Source organism: Notothenia rossii (genome assembly GCF_949606895.1).
Source record: "Notothenia rossii genome assembly, chromosome: 5".
Classification (NCBI taxonomy): Eukaryota; Metazoa; Chordata; class Actinopteri; order Perciformes; family Nototheniidae; genus Notothenia; species Notothenia rossii.
The window spans coordinates 77,268,406-77,287,327 of record NC_136903.1 but is presented as its reverse complement, the minus strand read 5'-3'; the positions used below and the strand labels follow the sequence as shown (position 1 = coordinate 77,287,327).

Below are 18,922 nucleotides of genomic sequence, written 5' to 3'. Positions count from 1 at the left end.
GCATGGTTCCTTCAGAAGGGTAACAGGAAACAGATGAATAATTGGGCTTTGCGAAATAGGGGAACATTCCTCCAGGTCATTCAACTTGTGAATGCCGATTTGCTGGCAAATAAAAATGTGTGCTTTCTTTTTTCAATACAAATTTGTAGTTTTGTACTTTTTTATTTTCTCTACTCAACTTTTTATTTCAAGTCCTACTAAGTGCAGCATTGAATCACATTTAGACAAGCCGCCACCTTTTCTAGCAGCACAAATCACTTGGTACGCCCCTGTCAAAGTCTGGGATGTAATGTATGTTTTGTAACAGATTAGATAAAAAGACATTAACATTGAGGATGACAGGTTATAAACCCTGGGAAATGTCATCTTTTAGTTTGATGAATGTTCTTTAACCAGACATTGGCCCCTTAATTAAAGTTCTTGCCACAGCCATATGTTTGTACTGCATTTAAACAGGGAAGAAGCTTCTACAAACATCATTTGTTTTAGGGGATCTGCATGCATCATTAGCAGACTAAAACGACTTAATGTATGACATTTACGCTAAATCCTGGCACAATGGAACCATTTCAACATTGAAGGAACTTTGAGAAGCAAGTTCAGGCAGAATGAACTCTTGAACAACATGGACGAGCTAAAACACAACACAGCAACATTAACAAAATATATATATATATAACCTGAACACAAATCATGTTCCTGACAGTTATTTGGGACACGGTGTGATTATAATGAACGGTTTAACGTTAACCGATCAAAGCATCTCTCTGAAGGGTTTGGTACAACATTGGCAGATCCTCTCTTAGCGGACTGACAGGTAATTGAGCACCTGTTGTAACTTGTCTAATCCTCCCTAGTGACCCAGCTCCACAATATTGCCAAACTGATTTCCCCCTAACAATATGGGTGTGAGATTGACTTGTTTGCACTGCGCACATGCTTTATCTTATTGCTTTACTAAATCAATCAAAGTTTAGTTATATAGCCCAATACTCCTAAAGTCTGTTTCTTCCCTTCTGTCTTAGGGATGTCAAGACCTTTAGAGAAGAAAGATGTTTATGTGGTAATTTTTGCAGTAAGATTGCTACTTTAAGGTGTGACCAAAAAGCTAAATGAAAGAATGTTGGGGTAATTGACTTCAAATGAACTTATGTAAGTGTTGATAATGGCAAAACTGTTAATGGTAGATCTGTCAGGGTTGAGCGAAGCAGGCAGGACCCAAATTCAGGTTTAACAGATAATACCTTTATTTTAAGGCTAAACGTAACATACAGAACTCTCCCCCGTGAACACAGTCAACAACAACAAGGATCTAACAATGACAGACAGAAAAACCGGAACTTAAATGCACACAAGACTAATCACACAAACAAGACACAGGTGAGGAGGGAGGAGAAAACACAGGGGCACAAGGTGAACACAATCGGGTAATCAGGCCGGAGGGAACACAGAGACAGAAAGCAACAGGCAAGACGGGGGGTGAACACTTTTCAAAATAAAACAGGAAACCAAAGACAGACCAAGACAAGACAAAACACAACACAGATCGTGACAAGATCTTTGTCGAAACATGCAAAGGTGTTGCCACGGTGAAACCGCCCACAACGTAATGGTTTATTATGTTTATAAAGATTGACAGCTTAATGTCTCTGCTGGGAAAACTGGCATAAAGTAAAAAAAGTGAATGACAACAAGCGCTCTTACTAGCTTAAGAATGACTGCCAAGCAACGGGAAAGTTAGATTTTAAAAATAATATTTGACTCGTATACAAATCATTCACACTGTAGTAAAATAACAATTATCATATAAATCAATCAATAATCAATGATCAACTATTATATTATACAGAGGGGAAAATCAGCTGTTCCTTCGGTATTAATCTTCAACGCAAAATGACCCCACCCCTGATCCATCAAAGCACCCTTTTGTGCGGATAACTTGCGGTTATTTTCCATTTATTTCAGTCTTTGCAATCCAAATTATAGGTCGATCATAACAGCTCTGATCCCTGGCTGTTGACTCACACACACACACAGTACAATGTTAGGACATTTAACTTGTAAAGGCACTTCACAGAGGGGCTTTGAGTTAGATGTTGTGGTTGACAAATGACAGATTTGTGAGATTCCTATAGGAAGTGCACAAGAATCGGAGCACAACCACCAGTCTGCATGCCCAGGCCATGTTCGGGTGGAGTTGCCCTGGGAGTGACAGTGAAGAAGAAAACAAGACGAAGATGTTCCCTTTTGGCAAAAGTCCTCACCGGTCAGGGTGTGTTCAGTGAAATTATCCGAGAGCAGTGAGACATCACCACTCCTGTCTTTTTACCGCTGGGTAAACACACCTGAAGCAATAACCCCGGGAGTAACTTTAAATCTGTAGCCTCTGTACTGTGAGGAAATGTGGTTTCTAAACCACAGTTATTATTTAATTACTTTAGTACATCCAGTTCCCTCGCATGTTGAGATTTAATTGTTTTCCATTTTGAGTGTTGTTAGATAGACTACATTCATATAGTGCCTTTATCAATGTGCCTTACAATGTGGCTCTCATTTACCCACAAAGCACAGCGAGCTGCCACGCAGGCCACTGACCTTCAGGGTTCAGTGTTCAAGGACGGGGTGGAGCCAACCTCGCAGATCTGACCCACTCTACTTCTTGAACCAGTCTATTAATCAACTACTGTAGCAGACTCATAAGATTATCATATTCCAGTCACTCAAATGTGCATTTTTAATGGTTTTGGTTTTCCCAAAATAAAGGTTAAGGTGGACGGTTGATTATTTTGTTCATGTTGAGTTTAATGTCAGCTGTTAGGATGAGGCTTAAGGAAAATAATTTCATGAATTTACTGGAGCATTATGCTGGGGTACAATTGAGAGGAGAGGGAATGACAAGTTCCCTACCTTAAAATGTATTGTAAAGAAAAGTTTTCGTATACATCAATGTGTGTCCAAAATGTCATAATAACCTATTAGAATTTACATTTTTGTAAAATTCTCATAATTCGCAGGTGAATTCTTCATATTTGTCTAAAAAGAAGTTTACAAATGTGTAGATTCATGTCATCAAGTCGTTCCTGAGGTTTTCTGTTCACGAGAATGGGATGGAAGGACAGACAACCCTAAAACAGAAAGCCTTTGGCCACGCCTTTCCCTGGTGCGAAGGCATTAGTAAAAAAAAAAAGCCAACCTGTCCAGCGGAACCTACGAATTTTGATTTTGTAGTAGCAGTTTGTGGGAAACCAATGTTGACCGGAAATCAACAATAATTGAACTGTAAAGGCTCAATCTGCAAATGTTTAGCTCCATATATGCACATCCATTTCACATCCAGATACATGCAAACATTTCAAACAGACTTCCCCCCTCCATATCAGGAAACATAAATAACCAGTAAGCCAATTACGTTGGGAGCAACAGCTATGTGTTACAATCCTCTGTTGGCATAACGACTTTGATGACACACAGATTGTTCATTAAAATGTGTTTTTGCTTCTGTAAGCACTATAGTGAAAACCACAGGATGAATGCCACAGGAGGTTAAAGCACTTCATCTGTCACTAAATCAAGACTTTCAAGAAGCTCCGAGGAGACACAGCTGCTCTAGGTCAAGCATGCAAGAATCCGGAGATTTAAGAGCCTATCAAGAATCTCCCATACGATCCTTCTATCTGGCACATATACATTATATACTGCTCAGTTATGTGTATTTGTTGTGCCTGGCAACCCATCATTCCCCCTGGAATAACAAGCTTTTGAAATACAGTTGTTATTAAGTCAGGATGCTGTGTCAGCACATCTAGACCTTTAGGTGCAACAGCTATTCAAACGGAGCAGGTCTCAACAGAAAGGCTAAGACACTTGTTCAATTATAATGTGTTAGGAATAGGATAAGTTCTGATGATTATGGACTTTAGTTAGATTTACTTGACCTATATAACCGTACGTCATCTCCTGCTTTGCCTGAGGCCACAAAAAAAGACATAGCAGTGCTTTTCTTAAAAAAGAAAACACCCACCAGCCAGCCCTTCAGCGCACTCTCTATGCATTCATTGCTTACAGAAGACAGGTGCATTTCTGCACTTTTAAATATGGCAACGAGCCACTGCTTTCAGATGTATCGATACCCATGAATAATCAACCACAGCTGCACCGCACAGCAGCTCCAGACAAGAGCACAGAGAGAACAAAAGGTACAACGGAGCAGAGGTGGACACACATTCCCATCATGGTCACATGACGCAGATCACACAGTTTTACTTTCAATTAGATCAATAGAGAGTTAAAGAAAAAACACATTTCTGTTTTCTTGCCTTAATAATGACCTGATTCAATGGACAGTTTGGTATTGTTTTATATTTTCTTCTATTGATACATTCTCCTAAAAACACAGCACACAATTAATGTATCTCTCAATACTTTACACCTACTTTTCTGCCCTTTCTGTGGTACTTAGGCTGAAGCCCACTGGGCCCTACTGAAGATTGTAAAGAAATGTAAGCAGATTAATTCACATTTGGTGATCTAGTGCAGTGATCCCAAACATCGCCTATGATAACACAAGTTGAACAGGTATTTGTAAGCAGTTTACAGTGACGTTACAAATTGGTAAATTACTTAAATTGGTGAAACGCTCTATTTCACAAAAAAACAGACAAAGATGGAGCCAGAAAATAATTGTGTGTCAGTAATGAGCTTCTTTTTTTGTTTTCTAACAACAGTCATCTCAGGGACCTGTGAAGCTGACAATTGAGCGGCCCGACCAAGCAAGGAAGCAGAGGCAGAACGTTCAAAATACAACCCGGTGTGGGCATTTATTACATCATAAACATATAGCACAGCCTCAATCTGCTGCCCACGTGAACACAGTCACCACAAGGATCGCACACACACTACCCAACAGGCAACACAGAGCCTAAATACCCACACTAATTAACCCAACAAAACACAGGTGAGGGGGGAGGAGACAACCCAGGGCACCAGGTGAACATAATCAGGAGCAACAGAAAAAACGGGAGGGGGAAAACTTTTCAAAATAAAATACAATATCCAAGGCCTGAAGCCGTCAGTCCACAGTGACAAAGTTATCTTCGTCACAGGACCCCTGAGATTTATCTTGCAATCCACTGAGAGGCCCTGACCCCTAGGATCTGGACCGTATACTGTATGTTGGATTCACTTAAAATAAACTGAAGGCCTGTGTTCATCATAATAAAGAAAAAGTGCAGTAGTGTGGCTCCTTGAAGTGTTCTTGAACAACAATGGAGGTACTGCACAAGATATCTGGTTAGATGTTTCCACTAAGCTCAATCCAGCATGTTGAAAATGATCCACAAAATGCTAAAAATAGGTCCTTTAAAAATACCCAAGAATTTAAACAAAGTGAACCCCATATGGGAATAGGAGAGAAACAAAATAGGCTGTAATTTGGGGTTCAGTGGTCTGAGTGAACTGAGCTCTCTGTGTGTGTCAGCAGCAGGGAGTCGACCACTCAAGAGGCCCTAGTTCACGGTGGCGGCTGCGTGCCAGGATGTGGGACAGGGCCGGCTGAAAGTTGGAGACTTGGTGCTAGGTGACGGCTTAGAGAAAATCCCTCTCCTGAATAGACGGCCTGGATTACACGCAGGGCAGGTCAGCACCAGACAGACAGAGACAGGCTGAAGAGATCATCGTCAGCGCAGTTCGTCCATCTTTGTGAGGTAATAAGATATTTGAAACACAATGCTGCGTTCAGATTTGGATTTACAGTCCACCTCACCCTGTAGTTATCTTGAATCATACTTTCAAAGAGATGCCGATCTCTGACTTTCACCTCTCTTAATCACAGAAGATCAACGCCTCAAAGAGGAACTTTGTGAATTCTCTTTGCATTGATCCACACACAGCTAAATTCAGTTGTACATGAATTATTCATGCAGAAGGAACATGCCCAGGAGGCCCAGAGAATGTTCACTATACATTCAGCATCGCCCCCAATGTCATCTTCCTGGACAGAAGTTTGGCCTCAGATCAGTGATGTAATAAACAACCAATTAGGAGAGGCCTCGTGTGTCCTTTAGCACTACAGTATGTCTAGAACACTGCATTGCACCTTAAAATATGGTATACAAAATGTAAATTGTCCTTCTCTCTTCCTCTTTTTTTTCTTTCTGTGCAATCATCTCTTAAGAACATCACGTGTATTCCACAGATATGCATGTAAATACAGTCAATTGTATACTGGGCTCTCATCTTTGGGGTTATTTGGAATAAGCAAATAACTAGCCTTATCTTTATTGGTACAGCTCTATGAAAATTCCTTAACATATTATCACTGGTACACTGGCTTTGAGTCTGCGCAGTAATCTGATAAAGCTGTGTGCAATATTTCCAGCAACAGTATGTAAATACTAAACAAAACAGCCTCCTTGGCCACAAAAAGATAGCGGTCACAGCCAGCTGCGGTTTCGATTCTCAGTGAATATACAGTTTGTTGCAGAGATACAAATAGTTTCGTGAGTGTTTGGCATTTTTAGCTCTCTCTCATGTTGGTGGCAAATTGCAATTGACAGAGACTTGTAAAGCCCAAGTGATACATTTCACAGTGATGCAAGGCAGTGGGATGAAAACACTGTAAATGAGGCCACTGGCATTGACCTTACGCATTTCCCTTGCTCTGTAATTTATCTGTGTGAGACGTGTGTAACCCCACAGTCCAGACACTGTGGCACTGAGTGGACGCTCATGTAAGCAGGCTGTCTGATTTATGTAGCCTGTGCTTGGACAGCTCTATGTGCTGTTTGTGTGTGAGAAACAGAGAGAGGAACTTTGTTTGTGTGCGTGAACACTTTTGTGTTCAATGGAGAACAATTATATAAATTACTTAAGAATGTGGACTTAATCAGTTAAAGAGCTTTACAGATCCACAAATACATCCTGTAGAAAGAACAAGACCATTCTCGACCAAAAGGATTTTTAATTATGTAGAATAGCTGATTTGTTTGTAGCAATTAACTTTTCTCTTCCAGAGTATGGCTAATAGCTGTAGATGATTGAGGACATAGCTAAACAGAAATATATATTGTGCCAGAACCTTATTTCTATGTGACTGTAGAATTCCAACTGAAGCAATCTTCTCTGCTCTTTCCACTTTTAAAGAGATATTACAAAAAGTACTGTAACATGAAAAGAAAACCAACTCATCTGAAAAAGTATTTTTGTAACTAAGGTCTTCAGGTGGAAGTCGAGAAAGATTGGCACACAGAATGGCTTTTAAGTATTTTTCCTAAACGTTAGTTAGTATTATGTCTACGAGCAGATTTAAGCAGTTGTTTGCGTCTGTGTTTTGTTTTTGGTTTAAAGCTACTAAAGAGGAGATTTATTTAAAACAATTGAGTTTAATAGGTGAAAAACCTTTTCAAATGTATTACGCAATGTCATAAGTTTCATCTTAGGAGCACTTTTGCAATTCTGGCTCCAGAGCCTTTCAAATTCCTTGGTCCAAATAATATCTGTTCTATCTCTTCTTTCATATTTGAGCCCATTCATATATTCATTACAAGCAACAACGTATGTCAAATCACCCAGTTTTGCTTAAAGTTTAGATAATCGTCTCTTGATGAGAAAGAGGCAAACAAGTAAACAACAGATTGCATCAATGTATGATTCCAAGTGACCAAATCAGAAACGGAACAGCTTGCCATCCATCTCCTTTTGTGTGTCCACATTCGTAAAGCTTTAATAAATCAGTGGGGCAGTGTGGGAGCACAAGGGGGGCTCCGTCAGGATTGAGGATGCCTTACAAAGCAGTCTGTATGACATAAACAGGAGCCGAGGGGTGGAGGGGGCTAAAGAGGGTGGAGTGAAGGATGGAGGAATGGCTGAACACAAAGAAAGAGTGCAGAACAGAAAAGGATTGGCAGGATGGGGCTTGAATGGTAAAACGTGAGGACTGGGAGATAGAGAGAAAACAACTGGGAGGTGAACCCAGCAGTGATGCAATTATTCAGCTCAGAGCGCAGAAGGAACGTGAGAGGCACGGAAACAGATTGATTGCCAGGTTTTTGGTCAATAAAAAGAGGCTATGTGTCTCGTTCAACACTTCTCTAGCGATAGAAAAGATTTAAAAACATGTTGGACACCTTGTGCCTTGGGAGTGTCATTAAAGAATAATGTAAACAAACACCACCCCCTTTTTTGATTACAAATAATTAATTAAACCTATAGAAAACCAGTCTAACAATAAATCAACATCAGCCAATTGGAGGTATGATAGAGGTTTCATGTGTGAAGATGCAAAGTGCATTAGCTTTTTGTATTTTTTATAAAGCAACTTTGATGTTTCAATCACTTATAAAGTCAAAAGCTTCCATTTTGAGATCTACAATTTTGGACTTGAGCTGCAGCAGTTTTTAATTTGGCTGATGTCCCAGTCACTGCCGTCCATCTTTTCGAGCAGAAGTGCACAAAAAAGGATATGCTGGTGTTCGAGGGAATGACTGGGCAGGATATCCAGTTTCCCCGAGGAGTGGGAGAGCACGCACATTCTGTGTCACTGAGTCAGTGCACTCACATGGAAGTCAGCGTTCGTCATAGCCCACCTCATGGTCAGGCAGAGGCCTGTTAAAATGCCTTTCGGCTTAAATCATGGCAGCAAACAGAAGCAGGCGTTTGCTTGGCATGTCTCACTGTAGTACCCAGCCAAGCAGGCCAGCAGTGACGTGGGTCAGCCAGGGCTTCTGCAATGATTCCTCAAGGAAACCCAATTAATGTGTCTAAATTAAAACAATTAGTGGGAACTAAGTAATGTAAAGGAATAGCCACTGTGAGAAGCAGATGTTCAATGCCGGCAAAATATATCTGTGAAATGCTGAGCTTGGATCGGACATCCTTCATGTGATATACTACCTTAAATGTAACTCTATCACTGCGATGTCTGCCATCTCTTCATCATACCGTCAGATGAGCGTCTGGTGACATTGACTAACCCTACCCACAAGGGAAGCAAATTAATGGGAGGTCACACAGTGATGTTCAGATGAAAACAAGCACAGATTTAATTTCTGTGAGTTCCCGGGAGTAAAGGTGTCGGTACTGCGTTTATAAAAAAATTCACACAGCATTTAAAATATTAATACCTGAAAAGAATGCTCCTCGCAGTGTTCCTCAGACGATGGTGACGTCTTCAAGCCTCATGATTTGTCCAACCAACAATGCAACACCAAAAGATACTCAGATATTCAAAGATAAACGGAGAAAATCACTGAATCTTCACATTGAAGAACGTTTGTGTTTATAAAAAACAACTTATTCAATCAGATTATTCAGCTCTCATTTGGACAACTTCATAAACTAAGACATCCTATATTTGAGAGTAATATTGATAATGTGGTGTCTTGATTTAATGTAGCACAACATTAGGACAACTTCTCCACTTTGAAACGTTACGTCTACATTCATTGAGTCAACCCTTCAAGTTCTCATGACTGCAGTGTGGGCCATCATTTAGGAATAAGATGAGATCACTTCAATATTCCTGTAATACTCTTACAATAACTTTAAGTGCTTCTGTGATAGTCTTCTTTGTGTACCTATTATCAGCTTCATTTGTACTTCTGTGTAGCTAATGAGTGTGCTCTGTGCAGTAATGATAGAGGCCCAGAAAAAAAAGATGGCCACAATCAACATTTTTCAGGGCCTTATTTATTGCTACTCCCATGCAAATATAGTAGAAAGAAATAAGGCCCATCCCAATTTCCAAAATGCCAAGGTGATGTCCTTAAATGCCTTTTTTTTTAAAGATGAGAAACCAAATACATTCAGTTTAATATGATATAAAACAAGACATGTCCATGTTTAGGGGAATTAAAACATCATGTTATGACAGCATTTAATATAACCCCAGCCCTTACCCTAACCTGTCAACTATGGCGATGATGATTGCATGTTAAAGTCTGAAACTTTAAATATTTGAAAGAGAAAGTATCCACAGCACATACAACAAAATGAACCTCAGTCTGGTTTTGGTACTCACTTTCTCCTATACTCGTCCCTCTCCCGCTTGACTTTGGCCAACACGTTATACAAAGCCCTCAGTTCTGGTGTAATGGTGTCTATTTGGACCCCAACTCCGTCCGGGTGCGACCACGAAACCCCGGGCCCCCGCACGGTCTCATAGCGCTCCCCTTGCCTCCGGACATGCGTAAAACTCCAGATGGTGCCCGGTAACCGAGATTCGGGACCGTCCGTCTGCACTGCAACTTCCCGGGAGTAAAGGTGTCGGTACTGCGTTTTAAACAGAGCTTGCTGCAGTTGGCTCTCAAGCAGTTTGTTTCTTCTCTCAAGTTCGTGGACTTTGGCAAGGAAGCAGCGGAAACGTAGGTTGAGTGTTTTCAACACATGTATGTTGGAGCCCAGGTCATTTCGCAGGGCGCTGGTCACTGCGCCCGACCCGGACGGACGGTTGCACGCCGACCCGGGCGGAGTGTCGGAGAAATACAGCGAGTTCATGTTGACAAACAACTACACCCGGTAATCCAGTTATGGCTCTGTCTGGTTTGTATACAACAACGACACAATTAATGTTAGTTGTTATCTCTGCATATCATATTCCTTCACAAGCCCAACCCCAGGACGAGTTTCACCTTACAATGCAGATGCTGGAGACGGGGTGGCCATCACTGTCCCTGCTGGGTGTTTACCCCGAGATACTGACATGGACCCCTGCGCAAATAAGAAACATAGAAAGTCCCTTCAGAGGCACCGAGGGCATTATCTTCTGTAGGAGGTTTGACGCAGATCGAAATAAACACCAGCAGCACTTCCCGTCACCCTCATCTCTGTTTCCCTTTGCTTTGTCAGTCGCTGCTGATGCTGAGCTGGTTCATATAGCCAGCGGAAGATGGTCCACCTTCTTCCTTTTGTCATTCCCCGTTAACTATGGCTTTACCCAGTCTCCATGTGCTGCGGTGGGCTGGCAGGACGTAGCACCGCAGAGCCCGGCCTCTTCGTGATGTGAGCGGATCATGTTGCAAAGTGCTAAACTAGGCACTATCAGCAGCATCAGCCCCTCCCACCTCCCTCCCTATTTTCTCTCGCGTCTGGTTTAGGGCGAGGATCCCAGACTGGCTCAAGGCATATTTTTAGAGATTAATTGACTATGACAATGCCTTTTAAATGTGTTTAAAAGTTATTATTCATCATGTGATATGTTTCTACATACAATGTGTATCTTAATGTCATATTTAAATAAGATAGGGTGTGCAACATGACGAGGAATTGATCAATGCATCTTATTTTAGCAAATGTCGGCATTCATTATATTTTATTATTATATAGGCGACTGAACCACTTCCTAATTTAGAGTCATCGAAATATCCTACCAGGCATGTAATTCTAGTTATTCAAAGTGCTTTAGAAAACATATTTAAGGCAAAAGGACATAGTGCAACAGAAACACATCATAAATAAAGCATTTGCTGCCACCTGTTGACCTTTTAGTTGTAGGCTGTGTAAAAAGAGTTTTACATTTTTGCGAGTTAATGTTTGTGTAATTTACTAAAGGTTGAATATGGCAGCTTGTTAGAGATTATATTGTCACTCTTTTATTTATTGTAGATTAACATTCTGAAAGACAACCACATGATCTCATCCCACACATTATTACCCACCACATGTTTCCGCAATGTACATCAAGCTGTTCCCAGTCAGGAAAATTGGAATTTATAAATATTTAAAAATACAAGTTTTATTTTCAGTCAGGCAGCATATGGTCAGCTGCTCCGCCAAACAGAAACATTTGGGGTCCTTTCTCATTTCACGTGTGCGTCTGCGACTCTGCATCGTGAGAAGGAACCATGCCGAAGTCAAAGAGGGACAAGAAAAGTGAGTAAATAGCCTTTCAAATTGTGAAATGTATAACAATTTCATAGGATAACGATATAAACTGGTTGTTTGTATCTAGCAGCTGTCCTCGACGGTAGAAAAGTAACTTTAACGTTAGCTAAAATGCTAACTTTAGCTTCTCCACAAGGGGGAATAAGTGTTTGACGTACATTAGGATGCTGCTTTGACACTTAAACTCATAGATAACTGACTGATATTAACATCGTCTTCCCCACAGTTTCGTTAACGAAAACAGCCAAGAAAGGACTACAGACGAAACAGAAATTAATCGAGGAGGTGAGTTTTGCGTCAACCATGCTATGCTAACAAGCTGCAGACATGTTTAAATTCCATTAGGCTTTACTGGCATGGCATTTGATATGTTTCAAAGCAAAAGTACGATTTTAAAATAAATTAACGCATTCATCATCAACAAATGAAGTGAATAACAATGCTAGTTACTTTTAATTAAAAACATTAAGGCTTTTAGTACAATAATCAAGTTAGTATTGGTACACGTTTCTGTGACCTCATCTTGTCAATAACATAACAGTTTGATAGTAGGGATAGTAAAAGATATTGGAGCAACAATAAGTATTGATTAAATGTCTTTATTTTCTTTGTATTATGTCACATCAAACTGAATATCTTTTTCGGCTTTATTTTCTGACATGATAATCAGAATAGTAATTTAAAGCAGAAAATCATCGGCAGATTAATCAATATTAAAAATAATTGTTGCATAACGGATATTATAGTCTATATATAACACGTATGTATACTCAGTATTATAAAAGATGTTAATTGTAGGGATAAAACGAAGTAACACTTCATTCTCCACCTGTTTGTCCTTTTTAGTTACGGAAATGTGTGGACACGTACAGAAACTTGTTCATATTCTCTGTGGCTAATATGAGGAATAACAAACTGAAAGACATCAGGACAGCGTGGAAACACAGCAGGTAATAAGCCTGATTATTTCGAATTTTTTATCCATATGAATTAAGCTCGTGTTGTAGGCAAGATGTTTGACTCTCCGCTCTTTTACAGATTCTTCTTCGGCAAAAATAAAGTCATGTCGGTTGCCTTGGGTAAAGGAGAAACAGATGAATACAAAGATAATTTGCACAAGGTAAGAGATCTCTTAAGGTGTGCTGTTAATCCAGAAAATGTAAAAATATACTGCATAGAGATGACATTTTTATTATCTGTCAATGTGCAGGTCACCAAGTATCTGCGAGGAGAAGTAGGAGTACTATTCACTAACAAAACAAAGGAAGAGGTACAAGAGTAAGTACAGCTTTACATAATGCAATGTTGTTGCAGTGATTTTCCAAAATATTGCTCATTACTTGACAAAATGGTATTCTACATCAACAGGTACTTCAATCATTTCAAAGAGATGGATTATGCACGAGCAGGCAACCGTGCACTGATGGACACGACACTGGACGAGGGACCCCTTGATCAGTTTCCTCACTCAATGGAGCCCCAGTTGAGGCAATTAGGACTTCCCACTGCTCTCAAGAAAGGTCATTATCTGGCGTTATTTACTTTTGACAAAAAATATTTTTCAAAGACCAAAACCAACAATGTAATGGTCACTTTCTCAAGACTATTTGTCTTCCTACCCTGTCTTTAACACTCCGCCCAAAGGTGCTTAACAACTCAGATGCATAAATGCAACACATTTAAACAGGAGGAGAGATTTTAATTATAGGCCTAATTAAATAGTTTAACTGTTCAAAACAATTCACCTCTGGAAATCTCCCCGAAACATGTTTGATTTACTGAAGTCAGTGAATGACTAGTTTGGCTTATTGAAAACAATACATCCAGAGCACAGAAGGATGTGCTTTATCGGGCATTTGCAACACAGTCACTACTTTTATAGAAGGGATCAGATATCTTTTGAGGGCACCAAGTGATCCTCTGCCCCTCTTAACTTATTCATTTCTTCAAATCGGTTGAGTCATGATAGTCACATTATTTATTATCTGTTTTTAAAGGCGTGGTGACCCTCCTGAAGGACCATGAAGTCTGTAAGGATGGAGATGTGCTCACTCCTGAGCAGGCTCGTATTCTGGTGAGTTCTTGACTACAGAAAATATTGTCCGTGTCCTAACGTGTACCATTACCAGATTCTGGCCAATGAACTGCCCTGTGTTTAACTGACTGTGGCTCTTTTTCTGACCATAGAAACTCTTCAACATTGAGATGGCAGAATTCAAGGTGCAGATCAAATGTATGTGGAACTCAGAAACAGGCGAGTTTGAAAATGTTGCAGGTGGGGAAGAGCCTATGGATAATGGAGAGGAAGATGATGAAGATGCAGAATAAATCATCTGCAAGGGCAAGAGAAGCGTGTACACTTGCCTTTAACAGCAGAGGGACATTCAGCCTGACTGCTAGTGCTCCCCTGAAGTCTGTGATCTGTCTTGTCTTTTTTTTACCCCAAAACAAACTACTGTCCTACATTCACCAGTTCAGCTTCGGACTGAGTTGTTGTTCAGTAAAAACAGATTACCATAGTTAAAGACTTGATGATCTACCATAGTTTATCATGTTGATGTTTCTTGTATTTTGCCAAATCCAATAAGCACATGTCATTTCATGTGCTGAACCAACCCAACCGACTTGATGTATTTTATCTGTAGAAAAATACAAAATAAATTTGTTTTCATTTTATTGTAACAGTTTAATTAAGGCAGACTTCAGAAAATGTTATTTTTTTTCCCTGAAAGAATATTTTTGTTTTTACATTTGTACATTAACAATGAATTGCTCTAAACATAATGCATTCTGGTCTCCATTTGATTCATTTCTAAGAGAAGGCTCATTTCAAGAACAAGTGCAAGGTCTTCACTAGTGGAAAGGAGCTTTAGCTGGGGGTTTTTTCTCTTTAAATTTGAGGGCAAAAAAGTTTGTCTTTAGCGGAAGTAGTTTGGACACTCGTGGGCTACGAGATTCCAGGCGTCATTAAAAGCATTGACCACTCTCTCATCCAGAGGACCCTCCTCTGCAGCTGCCAAGTTTTGCTGAAGTTGTTCCATACTTGACATACCAATGATGACTCCATCACCAAGATCCCCCTGGAACAGCAGACAATTACATGAACATTTTTAAATTGAAAAAGGTGTTCTATGGTATAACAATCTCAAACTCCTGTGAGCACAAAAACAGCCTTCAGACTAGTGTTGAGATGGGTATACATTTTTACCTAATAAATACGTGCACAATATAGGTACCTTAAGTTGGGAGTGATGGTACATCCAGCGCATAGCAGCAGATGTCATGGTGGGTTTCTCTGAGCCGTAAACTGTCTCCAAGGCCTCGATAACAACCTTTATTGCGTCAAACTGACTCGGCTTCCAGTATCTGACACAGAAGAGGACAGACACAATTATTTGATCAATTGTAAATGTACATGAGAGCAAAAATGAAGAAAACATGAAACTGCTTAAAGGTCCCATGTCATGGCCATTTCCACTGATCATAATTCCATTGTTGAGGTCTACTAGAATAGATTTATATTGTGCAATTTTCCAAACTCACATTGGTTTCTTATACAGCATCTCTGTAAACTACGTGTATTCACTGAATTTCACTCTCTGCCTTTAACGGCTCGTTGTAGCTCCAGTAGCTCCAGCCCCCACCCTCCCTGTGAGCACAGTGTGCTCTGATTGGTCGGGACGTTGTGAATGCACTAAGCTCCGTGGAGGTGTTGTTTCCTTGTTTAGCGAAACACAGCCAAACTCATCCTGAGCACACACAAAGTCACAGCCGAAGTAAAAACAATAAGTGTGGCTTGATATTGAGTAAGAAAAAGGTTGATAAACGCTGTGAGAATGGGTCTGCAGAGAGAATTTCGCCAGGATCCCAACTGTGTTATCAGCCTGCAGCCAGGGAGGAGAGACCAGCAGAGCTGCTTGCACTGAGTGTGTGTGTGAGGAAGTCTGTGGATTGGTCAATTTGGATCAATCAGCGGGGGCTTAACGTAACGGCTCCACGGATTGGTCCATTTCGTTCCGGGTACGGTTGACATCATGCGTACCCGGAAGAATCAAATGGACAGTGACGTATCTCCAACGAGGCATTTTGGGAGGTATTTTCTGTGTTAGAGTTTTACTCGCTACAGGGTGTACTTTGAGGGTTTGTGACTCTGCAGACCGTTTACATGCATAGAACCTTCATAACACAGAAGGGGATGGGTAATAACCAGAAAAGCATGACATGGGACCTTTAAAACAAGTTTCTTATTGGAAAAACCTCAAAAGTAAACAAGGGGTCATTTACCTGTCCCTATATGCTGCAGCCCAGTTGTTACCAAAGAACCGCCCTTCAGGCTGGGAACCCTCTTTGTCTTGGTAATGGTACTTTCCTGTCAGCAGGCCACCTGCAGAGGGGGTATAAAGTCAGAGTTCAAAACATAATGATCTCAATCTTCTAAATGTTGTCCTTCACACCAAACAAAAGTGTTTGAAGCTACATTTTGAGAAACTGTTACAGTAAAGATAAACAAACAACCATGGTAAGGCTGGCCAGTCACAGTAGTGCTTTGTGTTACATTAAAAGATAACATGCAGGTGATTACCATATTTATCATTAGAGCAGTGTGTTGGTATAATAAAATGTGCTAATTAGCACGATAGATAGAACCTATAGCTGCTCTGACATTTCACTCAAAATCACCAATGACACCCTCATGGTGGCGCTACGGTCAAAATGAGATAATCAAAAAACATTAGGAGGTCATTTAGGCACTATGCAGTAAATGTCTGTTTGTTTTTGTATCAATTAAAATGGTAGATGCTAAGATATTTTACAAGTGTTGACCTGCAGTTGGTGCTAGACGAAAAGTCAGAGGCTATTTATCCAACAGAAAGAAGATATATTGCACCTGCTAAAGGATTGTATGCGTAGAATCTCATTCCGAAATATCTCAGACATGGCAGCAACTCGGTCTCAACTTGTCTTGTAGTGGCATTGTACATCCCCTGTGAAAAGTTGTAATAGTCTAAGTTAAGCTGAACAAAATGTCGAACAGTGGATCTCTCTGCAACAAACACTACTGTAATTCTGAATTAGTATTGGCACAAAAGTTTCAGCAGGTCTCTTTGGAAACACAGTGAGTTCTAGCCTATACTGTATGATCAGGTTTATGTAAAAATAATGTGATTTTGAATACACAGCTTTTCATATGGATGGATCCACAATTGATCAATAATAAGTAGCTTGAATCGTGTAAAAATATGCAATTGATGATAGTACAAGGCCGTAAATACCTGATATACTGTGGGAACAATCCAGTTGTTGTGTCTGCAGATGCTTGCTATTTCAGCCACTTCCCAGGAAGCATAGTTTGAAAGGCCAAACTCCTTGAACTTTCCCTGTGGGTGATATTTGAACATGAAATCAGAGTTTAATCAAATGTTTCTAACAAATAGGTGCAGTATCATGAATGTAACTTTTAATGTATACATTGTAGACAAATATGTTTTCATCTTTGATGTGTCACGTTACAAGAAAGGTTTCAGCCTCACACAACAAGTCATAGAAAATTGAGCATCTGGTTAATTTACCTCTTTGTGGAGGTCATTGCAGGCCTTAAGTGTATCCTGGATGGGGTTTTGGTGGTCGGGGGCATGGAGGTAGAAAAGGTCCACATTATTTGTCCTCAGCCTCTGGAGAGATATTTCCAGCTGAGAGCGCACACTTTCCGGCTTCAGAGTCTTCCCATCCCAGGGGTTGGCCTTGGTAGCTATGCTTACTGTCAGATAGAAACACCCAATTAAAAGTATGTCATCTATAAGATGTGTTCAGCAAATGGCAATCAGTGATCTTTGTCCATCAAATTACCATGCATCTATATAACTACCCATATACTAATACAAATATACAAATACACCATTATACTTTTATTTCAATAGGTTAATCATTCTTATATCATATAATCAGAATGTTCCCATTTCATTTTCCACTAATATTATTGTCAAATCATGTCATTGTTATCATATGCAACTTATCCTTGCGCATATACAGTATGTATTGTTTTTATTTTTTCTAATTAGTAGTATGGTACAGTAACTATAGGCCTACTTAGGGCACCAAAAGTAAAAGGACTCTTCAGAACGGCTGTGTTCATCACTTTAATGTTGCAGCTGGAAATGGGTGAGCTATTTTCAGAAATGTGATATGCTTTATCTGATGGGTAGCATGTTTATTTCCTCCCACAGGTTAATAAAGTTTTATCTTAACCTAATATTACATTGCACATTGTATACACATTGTATACAATGTTTTAATCTCCGGACACATCCAATTCTTCCATGCAAGTGAAACCATCATCAATATTCTCAATAATAAAAGCACATTGGAGCAATGCACAATATAATGCACAGCAGTTCCTTAATAATTGTGGTACCCATAATTCAAAGCTGGTGCCAGCCCAGTCAGCAGGCTTGCAGTGGGGGTCAACTACTCAGTTAACGTTAGCATGCAGCGTCGCTATGAATATGAGTGCTCCTGATGTACCTGTTTTAGGAAGATTCATGCCCCCTATGACCGTCTCAGACTTCCCGTCCACATACATGAAGGCTGTGTCCACCAGCACGTGTCCCCTGTCCATGAAAGTCTTCACCATCTCCAGACTCAGCTCCTCGTCGGCTCGCCCTCCGAAAGCCATAGTTCCCAGTAAGGTAACCGGCCGCTTACTTTGAGACGACGACATGTTTTGACGAGCCACAATCCTCGGCAAATGTTTAAGCACACTGTCTTTAGTAGTGTGACGCTTACCAAGTGTGCACAGTTTTCTGGTGATTACTACCCACTGCATGCTACAGTACAGCGGCTAGCAATGAGACAAAGTGCAAAGGTCGTTGAAAGCGGTGATAAGGGAGCGTCGTAAAGTTACTTCACGGCTTTAAAACGCAATTACTTTTATTGAAGAGATATTTGGCGTCTTTGCTCAGCTGTAGTTGAGACAGTGCAAAATTCGTTTTCTGTGTCCGTTTCCTGTTGTTTTTGAGTTAATATTTGCTGAAGTGTACTCGTTGCA

At 40.3% G+C, this 18,922-nt stretch overlaps 3 protein-coding genes across 5 annotated transcripts in view; 1 reads left to right on the top strand and 2 right to left on the bottom strand.

Annotated features, from left to right (window-relative positions):
- Window positions 1-11,600, bottom strand: part of iffo2b (intermediate filament family orphan 2b) — a 26,180-nt gene extending 14,580 nt beyond the window's left edge. For both annotated transcript variants that reach the window (XM_079682267.1, XM_079682268.1), the window contains exon 1: window positions 10,016-11,600. In XM_079682267.1, coding sequence (XP_079538393.1) covers window positions 10,016-10,491 — 476 coding nt within the window. In that variant the 5' untranslated portion in view covers window positions 10,492-11,600. The remainder of the gene's footprint in view (window positions 1-10,015) is intronic.
- akr7a3 (aldo-keto reductase family 7, member A3 (aflatoxin aldehyde reductase)) overlaps window positions 1-18,922 on the bottom strand; it is a 23,039-nt gene extending 4,117 nt beyond the window's left edge. The window contains exons 1-7 of one of the 2 annotated variants that reach the window (XM_079682270.1): window positions 18,400-18,922; window positions 17,448-17,635; window positions 17,151-17,255; window positions 16,766-16,862; window positions 16,162-16,261; window positions 15,114-15,243; window positions 14,796-14,957 (exon numbers count right to left, since the gene is read on the bottom strand). In XM_079682270.1, the coding sequence (XP_079538396.1) occupies window positions 14,796-14,957; window positions 15,114-15,243; window positions 16,162-16,261; window positions 16,766-16,862; window positions 17,151-17,255; window positions 17,448-17,635; window positions 18,400-18,700 (1,083 nt within the window). In that variant the 5' untranslated portion in view covers window positions 18,701-18,922. Of the gene's footprint in view, window positions 1-14,537; window positions 14,958-15,113; window positions 15,244-16,161; window positions 16,262-16,765; window positions 16,863-17,150; window positions 17,256-17,447; window positions 17,636-18,399 lie in introns of those variants that run through there. The other variant, XM_079682269.1, reaches the window with a different exon arrangement.
- Window positions 11,736-14,661, top strand: mrto4 (MRT4 homolog, ribosome maturation factor). The gene is made up of 8 exons (XM_079682272.1): window positions 11,736-11,865; window positions 12,104-12,162; window positions 12,724-12,827; window positions 12,916-12,997; window positions 13,088-13,155; window positions 13,246-13,397; window positions 13,875-13,951; window positions 14,065-14,661. The coding sequence occupies exons 1-8, from the start codon at window positions 11,838-11,840 to the stop codon at window positions 14,203-14,205; spliced, it is 711 nt and encodes a 236-aa protein (XP_079538398.1). The 5' UTR covers window positions 11,736-11,837; the 3' UTR covers window positions 14,206-14,661.